Here is a 16,845-nt window from a genome sequence, read left to right as displayed (position 1 = left end):
CTTAATGTTTTGTACACTGCTTTGGTCACAATGCAGTGATTTGCATTGTGACCAATGGATTGGGTGGAGTAAAAGGCCAGCACCACGCCGTATAATTTAGTGCCCCATGAAAAGGTACCCTATATACATTCTACAGACCCTACTGATTATTCCCTACAATACCTCCAATAGTTTTTGCTCTACAAGCCAATATGTATTTCATATACAGTGATATGCATTGGGGGCATTTATTTGACCTTGTTTTAAAACACAAATGTAATGCAAATGTCACTTAAATGTGAATAAATAGGAATACTTGTTAATGTTTAGACAATTATTTTTCATATATCATGAATAAATACAGGTTGTTGGCACTTTTCTACTATTACGTGGGGGACTTTTTATTTGGAAAGTAATTCTGTGACCCGGAAGTACATTTTTAATATTGCTGACGACTCGCTGATGTCGGCAGGTGGATGAGTGATTCTGCTTGCGCTCTCACTGGATCTCATCACGTTCTCCTCAACCAAACAAGTAGATAAAGGAAATTAGTATCAGGTAGCCTACTGCTTACATTTTAAATGTGAGCTTGTAGTTGGGTCTGTAACTAACGCATTCCATGAATCGTTAGTGGTTGCCGCGGCCTGGCTTTGTTGTTATCCAAGCTAGCTAGGATAACACTCAAATCCAACCCGTTTGTGTAGCTAACAAAATTCATGGAAAGTTGAAGTGTGTCTTTTTATACTTAGCCAGCTATCGTTGCATTGTGAGTAAAATGTCTAGCGAGGAATAAGCTAGCTGAGCTAGGTAACTAACTAGCTAAATTAGCTTGACCAACCGTTGCTAAACTACCTGGCTACCGGTTTGTGCTAATCCCTGTTGGACGAGATGTGGTAGCTATTTTAGCTACATATATTTTATATTTTTGGAAATATCCCACGATCTAGGTTTGTGAAACCCGGTTCAGACATGGTAGGCTAGAGAATACACAGTGGAGAAAATCCTTACCCCTGCTCCCAGTGTGAGAAGAGCTTCAATCATTCAGGAAGACTTAAGGACCATCAGAGAGTACACCCTGAACTCTTTGGGTCTCCTCTTTTAGATCCACTTCTAGCCTACCATGTCTGAACCGGGTTCTGGCTGTGGTGTTCCAGCCCAGAGGAGCTCACAGCAGGGTCCAGAGATGGTCTCAGTGAAGCTGGGGGACTGCAGTCAAACACTGGAACTCAATGTGATTGTCAAAGAGGAGGAGAGAGAAATCAAGGAGGAGGAGGGAGAGAGCGAGGACGGATACAGTGACTCCGTTGACTCAGGTAAATTCAGGCTAACAACATCCTCTTTGGTTTAGAGGGATATACAAATCAGGATCAATGAGTTAACCAGCTAACTTTGATAAACAACCCCAAATTACAGTTGATTTTCTGGTTCATTAAGAAATCCAAACTTAGATGTGTGTTTTGGGTTGTTGAGTCAATTAGACAATGCCAATATCAAGCTTCAAGTTATTTCAGAATATTTAGGCAAGTTGGCTGGCTAACTCATTGATTCTGCTTTGTAGTTAACCCCTCAGGCTTCTGAATGTGGCAGGGAGGGAAAGTGCCAAAACAAAAATGTCTGCCCAGTACTCACCATTGTGCAATGCATTGTAATTTGACAATTGCATCATCTCTGTGTGATGCAAAACAACAAGCCCCATGTAAAGTCTATTTCAATGCTCTGTTAATGGTTTAAAAAACCCAGATAAAGCAACACCTCAAGGCACAACGCCTCTTCCCCTTTTGACCTAGATAGTTTGTGCGTATGTATTGATATGTAGGCTACATGTGCCATTTAAAAATTGATGTAGTTCTGTCGTTGAGCTGTTCTTATCTATTCATGTTCTGTATTATGTTTTGTGTGGACCCCAGGAAGAGTAGCTGCTGCTTTCCCAACAGCTAATGGGATCCTAATAATACATAAATAAAATGCTCACATCCCACCAAATTAATGTTGAATCCTGCATTTTTAAACCCAAAAGCCTTTGTTCCTCTCTCGGTTTCTTACCCCATGTGTGTTCATTTTCTCACAGGAGAGAGCTCGAACCCAGGCTCAGACAGCAAGCCCTGTTCCACAGCATCAGGAAAACGCAGACAGAAGCCCCTCCCCTGCTGTAGTGACAGTTGTATTTATCCATCTCGGCACAAATCACACAAACAAACTCCGAAAAGAAAGAAGACTTACCTTTGCCCTCAATGTGGGAAGAGTTTTCAGACACCAAGCAAACTAAAGGCTCACCAGAGAATACACAGTGGAGAGAATCCTTACCCCTGCTCCCAGTGTGAGAAGAGCTTCAATCATTCAGGAAGACTTAAGGACCATCAGAGAGTACATACTGGGGAGAAGCCTTACCACTGCTCTCTTTGCGGGAAGAGTTTCAGTCAGCTAGGAAACCTAAAGACTCATCAGAAAAATCACAAGCCTTACCACTGCTCCCAATGTGGGAAGAGTTTCAGTGAGAAAGTAAAACTTACAGGACATGAGAGAGTACATAGTGGAGAGAAACCTTACCACTGCACCCAATGTGGGAAAAGCTTCGATTATTATTCAGTTCTTAAGGAACATCAAAGAGTACATACAGGGGAGAAGCCTTACCACTGCACACTTTGTGGAAAGAGTTTCAGTTGGGCAACAAACATAAGGAATCATCAGTTAAGACACATTGGAGAGAAACCTACATGTACTCTCAATGTGATTGTCAAAGAGGAGGAGGGAGAACAGATACACATTAAGGAAGAAGAAGGAGAAGTTGAGGTAGAGGAGAGAGAAGTGAAGGAAGAGGCTACATAAGCTAACTCCATAGGAATGTAAAGGCACGCTGTCCTGTCCTTGCAATGCTGTGTCAGTACGGGCTTGGGAAGCAACATTGAGGGCGATCTCCATTTTAAAGTAGTCCATATCTTCTATGAGTGTATTGGAAGGTAGCAAATAAACCCAATGTACACATCACCATCTACTTTGATAATGTATAATGCCAAGGTTTGTGATTTACTGCCACCTGCAGTTACGGAACGTTAGTTCAGGAGTATAATTCATTCGGTTGATCCCTCCTGCTGACCTGGATGAAATTATGTGATCCTTCCAAGTGATTTTTGCTTTAACGTGTTGTCCCCTGGGTTGTACTCAGTGCTTGTTTTTCCACAGTAAATCAATCAATCAATAGTAAGTCCCACCTAGTTGACTACTTCAAAATGTTGAAAACTCTCAGTGGTGCTGCCTGTGAGCCCTCTATCCACCTCTATGAAAATGCTGCCTGTGAGCCCTCTATCCACCTCTATGAAAACTCTCAGTGGTGCTGCCTGTGAGCCCTCTATCCACCTCTATGAAAACTCTCAGTGGTGCTGCTTGTGAGCCCTCTATCCACCTCTATGGTGGAGAACAAAGTGCTGCTGGATATGTAGACACAGGCCCCTTAAAAAACATGTTTGTATTTTCCAACTCAGTTTACCTGAGACGGGTAGTAACGTTTTGTTCTCTACCGGCCACGGTGTATTCCATATAAACTCAGCAAAAAAAAACGGTGTTTATTTTCAGCAAACTTAACATGTGTAAATATTTGTATGAACATAACAAGATTCAACAACTGAGACATAAACTGAACAAGTTCCACAGACATGTGACTAACAGTCTGTCTGGTCCAGCGACGGTGGGTTTGTGCCCATAGGCGACGTTGTTGCCGGTGATGTCTGGTGAGGACCTGCCTTACAACAGGCCTACAAGCCCTCAGTCCAGCCTCTGTCAGCCTATTGCGGACAGTCTGTGCACTGATGGAGGGATTGTGCGTTCCTGGTGTAACTCGGGCAGTTGTTGTTGCCATCCTATACCTGTCCTGCAGGTGTGATGTTTGGATGTACCGATCCTGTGCAGGTGTTGTTACACGTGGTCTGCCACTGCGAGGATGATCAGCTGTCCGTCCTGTCTCCCTGTAGCGCTGTCTTAGGCGTCTCACAGTACGAACATTGCAATTTATTGCCCTGGCCACATCTGCAGTCCTCATGCCTCCTTGCAGCATGCCTAAGGCACGTTCACGCAGATGAGCAGGGACCCTGGGCATCTTTCTTTTGGTGTTTTTCAGAGTCAGTAGAAAGGCCTCTTTAGTGTCCTAAGTTTTCATAACTGTGACCTTAATTGCCTACCTTCTGTGAGCTGTTAGTGTCTTAACGACCGTTTCACAGGTGCATGTTTATGGTTCATTGAACAAGCATGGGAAACAGTGTTTAAACCCTTTACAATGAAGATCTGTGGAGTTATTTGGATTTTTACCAATTATCTTTGAAAGACAGGGTCCTGAAAAAGGGACGTTTCTTTTTTTGCTGAGTTGCATTGTATCGCATGGGGGGACAATGGAAGCGGCAGAGTATAAAGTGCTGCTGGATATGTACGACACAGTCCCTCTCATCAAGTAAACATATTGGTTAGTATGTAGGACACAGTCCCTCTCATCAAGTAAACATATTGGTTAGTATGTAGGACACAGTCCCTCTCATCAAGTAAACACATTGGTTAGTATGTAGGACACAGTCCCTCTCATCAAGTAAACACATTGGTTAGTATGTAGGACACAGTCCCTCTCATCAAGTAAACACATTGGTTAGTATGTAGGACACAGTCCCTCTCATCAAGTAAACATATTGGTTAGTATGTAGGACACAGTCCCTCTCATCAAGTAAATGTCGTATATGATGAATGGTGGTCGTCATTGCTGATGAACAAAAGGAGTCTGCTCATACTGAACGTTGATCATAAGGTTTATTCAGATCACAAGCTTCAGCATGAGTAACAGACTTGCAAGGTCTGGAGAGCAGTGTCCTCCAATTCTAATGGCTGCTCTGGGGTTTATTGTCTAAAACCCTTCTTATATAGACAATACCAAAATAAGGGTTACCCCCTCTTCTGGCCAATCACCAGTCTCCCCTCGGGCGTCACCCTCCAAGCGGCACATTTCAAATAACATCATAAAACATCCCCCCTCTGGCCTGAACAACCAACATTCCATTTCGTCATGAAAAACATTTAACAAAGGCATAATCTTCAGATACGATATTCCCCCCTTTCGAGACGAAATAAACGTCTCGAAAACAAACAGAATAAGATTATGACTATTAACCATTTATCTCATTGAGTATCTTTAACATTAAACCAAACACATTCTCCTCTAGAGTGTAAATACCTTTCTATGAAATACCTGTTTATGGAGTGTAAATACATTACTATGATATATGAAGAAATCTCTATGGAGTGTAAGAGCGAAAAACTGTCCAGCAGCCATCCATCCATATCAATCAAGACAGTAAAATTCTCTCACGGTCCCTCTGCCCCAGGCAACCACCGTCGGTACTCCAGATAACCTCATTAACCATGTAAATGCATTTGAAACTATGATGTAATTAAATACACATGTAAACAAAATCCTATCCATAAATATCCATTGTACGGCTGGTCAACCCATCGAATCGTACAATGAATCTCTCCCTTCCTAGACCTTCTGTCCCTAAACCCCATCGAAATAACCAAAAGCATCTAAGATCCTCATCTGCATTCAATAACATCAAACATCATTCTACTAAAATCAATACCTAAGAATATGACACAATTATGTATTACACATGTCTATATTTCATTGCCAACACTGGAATGTAGTCCACTACACTTCATCTCCCTGTAGTGTCCTCTTCCAATGGACTTGTTGATGATGGAATCAGCCACACCCTCCTTGTTTCATCTCCTCCAGTCATATTGTCCCTTCATATTGTCTTTGTTTGAGTATTCCAATCTCCACATGTTCTCCCAAATGCTTCTGGAATGACAAGAAAATAAACGACCAAACAGTATCTTTTGCAAAACAAACACTTTCAAATTAAACCTCAATTTCACCTAAGAATTTAAAAAATGATATATAAATGATGCATGAATCACATAAACCTATTCCCCCCTTTGATTCATAAATCATACCAACATCACCCCAATATTGAAAAAATAAAAATAAAAATAAATAATTTTTTTTTTTTGAAAAATCATCAAAATGATATTTATCCATCAGTAGTCCATCCATCTTCCTCCAGATCCGGAACAGTCAACACCGGCATCTGAGTGTTGTCTCCAGGCATCATTCTCCAACCTATCTCAATATCATAACTTTCTCAAAGATCAGTAACAAATTACAAACATCACAGTGTTATCAAAGCTGAAACTAAAATCTGACCCATCACTGCCCCTACTGGCCTAATTGATCTTGCAACCAAAAATTCTCAGATCTCCCAAACACATCCCTTATAATGCATCTATAACCCCAGTGATATTATCTGAACTATCTGGACTCAAAGTATAACTAATATTTATCAATATTATCTTCCCAAATGTTACACCATACCATGAATGAAGTCCCCCCTTCTCCCTGACCTTATCCTTCAATGATAGACTTGAAGACTATGACATGTCCCTTTTCATCCTATTTTGAACTCTAGTTTCAAATTTCTGTGTTGGTACCACTCCTCTTTTAATGGTAAAAACCTCATATGGAAGCTTAAACGTTGACCTGTAACAACATCCTATCCCCCATAGGGTAAGAATATACTCTATCATCACAAACCCACCAAATATCTCTAAAATTCCCATAGTCACATTGTCAGTCAAAAGCTAATCTTTTAACCATCAAAGTCCTGCTCTTCTTACTACCTGATATATAAAAAGTAACCTATTATTTGTCATTACTACCCTTAAGGTCATACTTATCCAAGGTTATCCTATACTCATCACACTCTGATATTCCCATAAACATACCCCTTACCTCATATGTTTTATTAGAACAACAACAACTTTTATCCTCACTGTTTCACCTGAATACTTCAGGGTTCCGTTGTTACCTGATTTTCCTTTCCCATTGAACAATTCCCATAGGGTAATCCCTTTACCCAAGAACACTTAAACCCTACTGTTCTGACAACTACATTATTTTATCTGTCAATGACTGTTGCCGATACCACAGTCATGACAAAGCATAACCCTGACCCAGACCCGCTAGAGGCTGCGCAACCGTCCAACACGTCTTGGGCTGGCATCCCCAACAGACATCAACCCCCAAGATTCCTCACTGATTCTTCCAGAATGAGTTAATCTATCTCTAATTTTCACAACAGAGGAACGAGCAGTACTGATCAGATACCCCCCCCCTCTGTCATCAAAATCAAAAGACCCCATCCTGCAGCTTCCATGATGAATCTATATTCTCCATTTCAGATTAATCTATATTGTTTCTATCTGCTCTCCTATTTTAATCCTATTCGTACTATCATTGACAGCCCTCTCCATCCGTAACATAAACTCCTGAGTCATTAATTTCTTTCCAAAGTTGTTGTCGATGTCATACTCCCTACATCGTATCATTAATCCCTTCCAAAGTTACCCTTAAAGTAGTTGATTTAGCTGCTGTATCAACCCTAATTACTTCTAGTGCAAAAGTTCCCATTCCCATTATCCTCTGTGTCTTATCTACTGTTGGAGTGACTACTGTAATCTACTCTTCCTGAACTCCTTCGGTGACTGCGGAAGCTTCAACAGATTTCAAATCTTCCATTATAGGCATCACTTTACGAATTACATAGCCCTTTAACCCATAATTCTTAACCGGAACAACTTCTAATGCTTGCACTAGATAAGTACACATATATTCTCCCTAACCTTTCTCTATAACATTACGCAACATAAGTGAACAGTCACTCCTAACCCTCTTCTAAACTATACCTCCTTTTACTCCTGGTCCTGATAACAACACTTATTCTCCATAATTATCTCTCCATATGGGAGAAACGTCCCCATCCTAAACCCTAATAAGTATTTTTCCCCCTAAAATTGGTGCTGTATTGGTTCCCTTATAATCAAATGCGATATATTTATGACTTTAATACCTATCAATGTTGAAAGAGTTAACTTGCTTCTCACTGTTGTTATAATAGACTGAAGTGTTAATGTCCTTATTTACTCCTAGTTTTCCCAAAGCTCTGAACTCTTTACTTGTACTTCCATCCATCACCACTAGTGTCACTTTTTCCCCCTTTCAGTTCTACCTCTAAACTTTAAACCTTCTGATTATAACAAAAGGTACCCACAATTACCTTGATCTTCCTATTCTAAAGTGTCATTCATTACTGTTCTCTCTCTCTCTTACTACTAACGTTAAAACTTAGCTTACTGTCTCAGAGTTCCTTCAACCCTAATCTACTCCTAACTTATTTTAATCTAATCTTTTCTCTCATAACATTTAAAACCTTTTCCCCTGATTTTCACAAAATCCCCTACCACCAAATGTTTAGACTATGTGATTGGGAAAGTTCCCCACCTGCTTCTGACTCATTACACACAGACTTGGCAAAACCGACTAAACACCTTTAGCCTAACCTCAAATCTCTTTGTGTCAGGATGTAACCCAGAATAACAGTCACTCTATTAAGTTTATTTTCCCAGACAGATTGTCTAACAGGTAATCTAATACATTATCATCCTTCCTATGATATTATCTTTTAAGCAAATGATTCCCAAAAAACCCTACTTCTTAAAATATTCTACCAGACAGTCAGTCGTCTAGTGTGCCTCTGATTGAACACTTCAATTTACACCATGCATCTCTTCCCACAATGTCATTGGTATATTGTCTCTTTTAATTCCTATTTGACTTCTATAGCAGAGCTCAATTGATTCCTTAAGAGTAATTAAACTGTTTTACTACTTCCAATCCCTATCCTAACCTAATTAGTTTATTTTACAGAGTGATATGTTTAACCTCTTTAGACTGAACCCAGATAAGTTTTTCCCCTATTCACTATCACTTCTAATGGTCGGTTGTTTTTACTTCAATTGTTGGCTATTTTCTCTTCCTCTCCAATTCTGTGTCTGTCCAGACCTTGGCTGTGGATATAACACCTGGTACCCCCCTTGACTGATACAATTGCATTTGATATTGTTCAGTTGAAGCTGTAACAGTGATTGTTGATTTGATTCACTCTGATTCTTCATAACCAACACTTCTTTTCTTCTTCTCCACCACCAGTTATAAGTTGTATTTGATTGAGTTTTCTTCGTCCGGTTCTTCTCGTTGTGGACCTATCAGTATTCTTCAAAAGGTTATCTTCTAAGTTCTGTTCTTGAAATATCATCTTCTTACCAGTGGCCTTTCCTTTGGCCTCACTGTATTATTCTTCTCCTTCAATTCTTGAGGTCTTCATCCAGTCGTGTTACTTCTTCCACTTCTCCATTTCTTCTTTGCTCTTGTACCTTCAACTTTCATCAGAGATCAAATCTCTAGTATCCATTTCTTCTTTTCTCTCTTGCCACTTCCCTCTGATCACAGAGTCACCTCCACCCATGACCTCTCATCAATCACTCTCATCTTCATCATCCTCTTCTCCTTCACGTTCCAGACATCTCATTTTCTTCCGTCTTCTGGATTCATCTTCATCGTTATTTCTGCGGGTACCCTATCTATTATCTATATTTCTGATGCAATAATCACTCCTGGATGATCATTGTAAGCTGAGAATAAACATCCCTAAGCTCTACTTTTTAAACCTATCTTATCGCTGACATATTTTATCAATTTCTGTTTGAGAATGAAGGGCAACTTTTGTTTCACTTGCCGGATAACCTAGCAACACTTTAATTAAAGGATTACCCCTATTTCAACCCGTGTAATGACTTTCATAGTCCTGATATCTTTTTCCCCATTGTAACACCCTTTTATATTCCTTTATTGTGAACTATCTTATTTTAAACTATATAGCCTATGTAGGCTTCCCCCCTTAAATTATTAATATAAACCTAACAACTCCAAATAAATCCAAATAAGTCAATTAAAAATCATGAATAATTAAAACCAATTTTTATTCCTATATCCTATGTCCCCAATTTATCCATTAGTGTTGACTATATTACCACAACCCATCAAATGCAAGTAAATTAGTCAACTCCCAAGCAATCCCAAAAACAAAGCCTCTAACCCTTCAATACTACAATCCCCATAAACCCCCTTGCTCTATAGGCCCTTGCACTATAAGCACCTAATTATCTTAAATTTAAAGAATAATGTCAGTCCTTGATTCCCAACCCAACTGTAATTAAACCCCAGTGATGCACATAGCCTCCAAAATGCAATTTTTAATGAATCAGTTTGCCACGCCTATGCGAAATGGTCATAACATCACATATCCTGTTAGGGAAAGATTTTGTAACCATAATCAGTACCAAAACCTTTTTGACTTGATCCTCTGCCGCGTCACGTGATCACTTCCTGTATCTCCTCGCTCCCCCTCTCTCCTGTCTCTCATGACAAGGGACAAAGACACAAGAACAGCTTTTAGTAGTTAATGCCATCACTGAGTATTTCCAACCATTCAATATTCATTCGTTCTACATTATTCACTCTAAGACTAAACTCAGAACTAAATAGATCGCTCAAAAACATTATTTTAATCCGTTATTTAATTATTTAATTCAATCCATTATAATCCATTATAATATATTTAATTTATAAATTCAATAGGTCCCAAAACAAGTTTCATCTTAACCCACCGCCGTTTAAACTTATAAGATTCGTGTTAAAATCTCTTTATGCGTATTTGTTCCGTCTTCTGTGTTCCTCTGTCTCCCCCTGCAGTTTAATCAATGTGTTGTTTTGCAGAATCCCACGCATGCGCAAATATCATTTTAACCTCATGCTTGAGTTTTAGCATCCCCTCGTGGTGTCGTTTAGTGCCGTAAAACAAAACGTTCCCTAATCTCGTGCCATAAACTCCCCTTTCTGTAGTGTAGTGTCGCAAAATTAAACGCATGCGCACATCCATTCAAAAACCCGTTTTCACCTCCACTAAATGGATAACAGTCCAGCTGTACCTTTCGTTCCCCTCCTAGTCAACCAACATTTAACAGCGCTCACAAAACATACAACCTGACTTACAGACAGTGACAAGTTTAAGAGACTTTAGTCCATCGCAATGGAATCTCTAAGGATATCCATTAGCATGTAGCACGCAACACAATTAGCCTTCAACATTAGCATTTAGCTTAGCCTAAGGTACACCGTGGCACAAAACACAATTAGCATGTAGCATTAGCATTTAGCCACGATGTACCACGTGACCCATAACAATCCAGCCTTAGCCCTAGCCTCCAGCTAACTGCGGCCTACAACACAAATGAACATCCCGCACCGTGGCCAAATCATCATCATCGCAATTATCTCCCCGTCTAACTTTTTGTTGCCTTGAAAGATGAATCTCATATCAAGCGGTTATCCCCAACATATCTCCCGTCGGCTATAGAAGAAGTATAACATAAATACAACCATTCACTTCATAATTCCCGCTTAAGGAATCAACCTGACCCAATCTAACTAAGTCCAGGATTTGTGGCCCATTCCTAAAGAATCGCCTCGATCAAGAGGTCTTTTCCGTATTCACGGTGCCCTAAAATGCATACGTATTCCTGACTTCATTCTGCCAATATCTGCCGTTCATATCTCTACCATCGATTGCTCTAAAATTATTTACCGTTTACCCATCAACCAAATTTAGAAATTTTCCAGACTCCTAGTCAACAACCATAACGCCACCCGAAACACGGTCGTAAGGGTACATTCCTCCAGTGTACATAAGCAGTAACAAAACCAACAACTTAGCTGTGTTTAGTCGGGTCATGACTCCAAATCAAAGTCAGCTTGAGTTAGCTTGGCGACTCCAAATGCAGCAAAGAAGGATTGCATCATCCCTCCTGGCAAGCTCGCCATTCTGTCGTATATGATGAATGGTGGTCGTCATTGCTGATGAACAAAAGGAGTCTGCTCATACTGAACGTTGATCATAAGGTTTATTCAGATCACAAGCTTCAGCATGAGTAACAGACTTGCAAGGTCTGGAGAGCAGTGTCCTCCAATTCTAATGGCTGCTCTGGGGTTTATTGTCTAAAACCCTTCTTATATAGACAATACCAAAATAAGGGTTACCCCCTCTTCTGGCCAATCACCAGTCTCCCCTCGGGCGTCACCCTCCAAGCGGCACATTTCAAATAACATCATAAAACATCCCCCCTCTGGCCTGAACAACCAACATTCCATTTCGTCATGAAAAACATTTAACAAAGGCATAATCTTCAGATACGATATAAACACATTGGTTAGTATGTAGGACACAGTCCCTCTCATCAAGTAAACATATTGGTTAGTATGTAGGACACAGTCCCTCTCATCAAGTAAACATATTGGTTAGTATGTAGGACACAGTCCCTCTCATCAAGTAAACATATTGGTTAGTATGTAGGACACAGTCCCTCTCATCAAGTAAACACATTGGTTAGTATGTAGGACACAGTCCCTCTCATCAAGTAAACATATTGGTTAGTATGTAGGACACAGTCCCTCTCATCAAGTAAACATATTGGTTAGTATGTAGGACACAGTCCCTCTCATCAAGTAAACATATTGGTTAGTATGTAGGACACAGTCCCTCTCATCAAGTAAACATATTGGTTAGTATGTAGGACACAGTCCCTCTCATCAAGTAAACATATTGGTTAGTATGTAGGACACAGTCCCTCTCATCAAGTAAACATATTGGTTAGTATGTAGGACACAGTCCCTCTCATCAAGTAAACATATTGGTTAGTATGTAGGACACAGTCCCTCTCATCAAGTAAACATATTGGTTAGTATGTAGGACACAGTCCCTCTCATCAAGTAAACATATTGGTTAGTAGAGACCTTAATGAATCAGTGCCAACCCACTTTAACTGAGACAGGTCCTACAGACAGGTCTACAGACCAATATTTTCAACATACTATTTTTCATTATTGGTCTTAAAAAACATTGTCTTGAAAGCTGTATTTGTTTTCATAAATAACTTATTGCATTTTCTTATTAGCACAATAAAGGTGGCCATTGATTAAAATGGAATGTCTTTTGAATCAGTTATTGATATTGTAATTTGTTAAAATGCAGGCTTTTATGTAGAAGGTTTCCAAATTTTTTGCCAGGCTGTCATTGTGAATAAGGTGTTAAGAATGTGTATTTAATCGACCTGCCTGATAAAATAAAGGTAAATAAACTAATTATACGAGCATTACGTCATTGTTTGTGCTGCTGGTAGAACAAAGGTAAAACTCTGCGGTTGAATTATTCTGTGAACTTGTAGATCAAATAGCCAAAAGGGTGCTAAAACATGAAACAATAGATCTCCATGCTCCACTGGGTAGAGGTGAGGCTCAATGTAAGATCAGATACATTTGGGTATATGTGTGGCAAGACATAGAGGCAGCAACAGAAGAATAGATGATGGAGAGAGACACCAGACAAGACACAGAGACAGCAACAGAATAAGATATGATGGAGAGAGACACCAGACAAGACACAGAGACAGCAACAGAATAAGATATGATGGAGAGAGACACCAGACAAGACACAGAGACAGCAACAGAATAAGATATGATGGAGAGAGACACCAGACAAGACACAGAGACAGCAACAGAATAGTAGATGATGGAGAGAGACACCAGACAAGACACAGAGACAGCAACAGAATAGTAGATGATGGAGAGAGACACCAGACAAGACACAGAGACAGCAACAGAAGAGTAGATGATGGAGAGTGACACCAGACAAGACACAGAGACAGCAACAGAAGAGTAGATGATGGAGAGAGACACCAGACAAGACACAGACATCAACAGACGAGACACAGACAGCAACAGACGAGACACAGACATCAACAGACAAGACACAGACATCAACAGACAAGACACAGACATCAACAGACAAGACACAGACATCAACAGACAAGACACAGACATCAACAGACAAGACACAGACATCAACAGACAAGACACAGACATTAACAGACAAGACACAGACAGCAACAGACAAGACACAGACATTAACAGACGAGACACAGACATCAACAGACAAGACACAGACATCAACAGACGAGACAGAGAAAGTGCCAGAAGAGAGCAGATGGAGAGAGAACAGAGGTGGATTGAGAACACAGTAGACCAGGGATGTCAACTAGGTTTGTCCTCGGGCCAAATTCTTTCTGAGCTAATAGTCGGCGGGCCAGAACATAATTAGTATATAATATTAGCACAATTAATTAGCCTACACTACAAATTGAACAACATTTTTAACACACCAGACTAGTACATAATAAATTCAGTGACAATAACATAATAATTTCGATCTGATTACGCTCATAAAATCATATCTCTATTCAAATATTATTTTGTCTATTTCTCTGTGTTGTTCTCAAAAAGTATCAAAAGAAAGGTGGATAATGAAAATCTAAGTTTCAGGGAAGAATGTACAGAGAGATATGCGTTCACCTTACCATATTTTCCCAATGCCAAGCCAGTGTCTCTCATTTGCAAAGAAAATGTTGCTGTTTGCAAATCATTCAATCTCGGACGTCATTATGAATCTAAGCATGGAACTTTCAAAGTGGCCTTCCCACCCCAGACAGAGGCTCGACAAGTGGCGATTTTAAATCTTGGGGGGCAAAAAAAGGAGCAAAGCCACAACACTAAACAGTACATTAATTGCACTATAACGGTGACAAATGGTGCCCACAAATTGTTAGGGCCTACATAAAGCTTTCCCAATAGCAGTCCCAACATCTTACCACTGCTACACCTGGCTATCAGTGGAACCTTGTCAGGCAGCGAAACAGTTCATTCAGCCCCATTTACTGCCTTTTAAAAAAACATACCTGATATGGCTGACTTGCTTAAACAAATGTGGTTTCTAATGACAATTGAGATGTACATACTATGGCATAAGGGGACGACAAGCTGATAAGAGGCAATCCGTCATTTCGATTAAGGCATTAATGAGCGAGCTAGGCCGGATGTAGTCAATATAACTATTTGTTTAGCACTTTTGAAATGTACAGCGACAGAATTCCGAACATGGGCCGTTCTTACAGTATTCTCCCTATACACCAAGTCAGAATCGTAGGATAAATAAAGGGGGCATATAAGCAGACAATGAAAGCTCTTACAATATTCGATGATTACATTTCTCTAAAACAGGTTATAGGCTACATGTGCACCACCAAGTCAGAACAGTAGGCTAAATTATGAGGGGGAAAGGGACCAAATTATTAGGGTGAGGCACATGGGCTACTAACAGCTTACTACACAACATACACTTAGTATTACTTTCTTAGCTATAGTATACACATCTCCCTGGCATATTACATCATTTTTGGACTCACCTTGTTGTGCAGAAACATTGAAGCGTTAACTGCAAGCTACACACACTGCTTTTTTGGCTGACATATTCTGTCACTTAAACGGGTTAAATCTCCAGTTACAAGGAAGAGGGAAAACAGTTGTGGACATGGTGGAAAACTTGAGGCCTTTACTAGGAAGCTTGAGTTAATCGATTTGGACTTGTCATCTAGAAGGCTACTGCAGTTCAGCACACTGAAGAAACGACAGGCAGAGGGACCAGGCCGCAGCATTGTCACAGCGGTGATGGAAGATTTCATCAAGCAGCTGACGGACAACCTCTCCACCAGATTTGAAGACTACAGCATGCCCAAGGATATCATTGCGTTTGTACGTGATCCTCTCACAGTCAGCCCAGGTGGAGAATTCTCCTCCCTTGCTAAGAAAACGATACCCTCGCTGGATTAGGCCACAATTCAAACTGAGCTGATTGAATTCCAGACTTCGAGCCAAATCAGGGATGCGCTCATGAGTGCCGAATCCTTGTGTACGTTTTAGGTGGCATGCTCAGTGGAATACAGCACAATAAAGAAACTTGCATTTTATGTGCTAAGAATGTTTGGATTGACTTACACCTGCGAGTCCTCCTTTTCCTCTATGAACGCGATATAGACTCACGACAGGAACCGGCTTTCACATAAGTCAATCGAGGACTGCCTGCGCATCAAAATCACACCCGTTCCCGGTGCAAAAACAATGTCCTATCCCGGAGCTCGAGTAAATGACATGACTAAGCTGCTCCCGAATGTACTACGTCAGGAGATGGACATCGATTCTATCGTAGTCCATGTGGGTTTTAATGACATTATGAAGGGCAGCTCTGAACAGTTGAAACTGGATTTCAAAGAGCTGATTGACACTAATAAAAGACCCATCATATCTGGCCCTGTGCCCACTCTGAATCGTGGCGTTGAACGTTTTAGCAGGATTCTTTCTCTTCACAACTGGCTACGTGATTATTGCAGCTCAATGGGTGTAACATTTGTTGACAATTTCAATACCTTTTGGAAACAAAACAAGTTTTATAAGGAGGATGGGATCCACCCAAATCATTTGGGTTCCTGGATCCTTTCACAGCATTATAAAGGCTGCGTTGAGACAATGACTTATCAACGACCCAAGCCCAGCTCAGTTAATCCCTACCATTGTGTCGCTGAGTCATCATAATGCTTTAGCAAATGTACATTATACCAGGGGCATTGGTAGACACAATGTAAGTAACCTAATGTATGTCCCTCTAACTGACCTGTATGCCTCTGCTGATCCTACAGCTATTGTATGCAGCAATCATGTGCCTACGAACCAGATTTATGCTGCTCAGTTAGCACTGAGGCGGTGTGCCCTAGTAGGAAGTCCACTGTGTGCAGCTCACCCTGCACTAACATAAAGAACATGAGAATATCTAATTCTGCTAAGCTTCCCAGTGAAGCAATGAAAACAAGCAAGCATCCCAGAAAAGTGCTCAAACTAGCACACATTAACATATGTAGCTTAAGAAACAAGGTTCATGAAATTTATAAAAAAAAGACAAGAATTGTCATTTTGAATTCCGTAAAGTGAATGTGGAA

The 16,845-nt window shown here is 40.3% G+C and overlaps 1 protein-coding gene across 1 annotated transcript; it reads left to right on the top strand.

Moving 5' to 3' along the window:
- Positions 1-934: 934 nt before the first annotated feature.
- Positions 935-3,523, top strand: LOC311120569 (uncharacterized protein). The gene is made up of 2 exons (XM_084195159.1): positions 935-1,292; positions 2,048-3,523. The coding sequence occupies exons 1-2, from the start codon at positions 1,100-1,102 to the stop codon at positions 2,803-2,805; spliced, it is 951 nt and encodes a 316-aa protein (XP_084051285.1). The 5' UTR covers positions 935-1,099; the 3' UTR covers positions 2,806-3,523.
- Positions 3,524-16,845: the final 13,322 nt, after the last annotated feature.

The sequence above is a fragment of the Coregonus lavaretus genome, assembly GCF_964263955.1.
Source record: "Coregonus lavaretus genome assembly, contig: HAP1_SCAFFOLD_47, whole genome shotgun sequence".
NCBI classification, from domain to species: Eukaryota; Metazoa; Chordata; class Actinopteri; order Salmoniformes; family Salmonidae; genus Coregonus; species Coregonus lavaretus.
The sequence above is the reverse complement of the archived record's forward strand: the minus strand, read 5'-3'. Positions and strand labels throughout refer to the sequence as shown.

What these genes read in the sequence shown, in the direction of transcription:
- LOC311120569 (XM_084195159.1), top strand. Translation starts at nt 1,100, where the DNA reads ATGTCTGAACCGGGTTCTGGCTGTGGTGTTCCAGCCCAGAGGAGCTCA. An exon ending in CAGTGACTCCGTTGACTCAG is followed by an intron (nt 1,293 to 2,047) that starts GTAAATTCAGGC and finishes ATTTTCTCACAG; the next exon opens with GAGAGAGCTCGAACCCAGGC.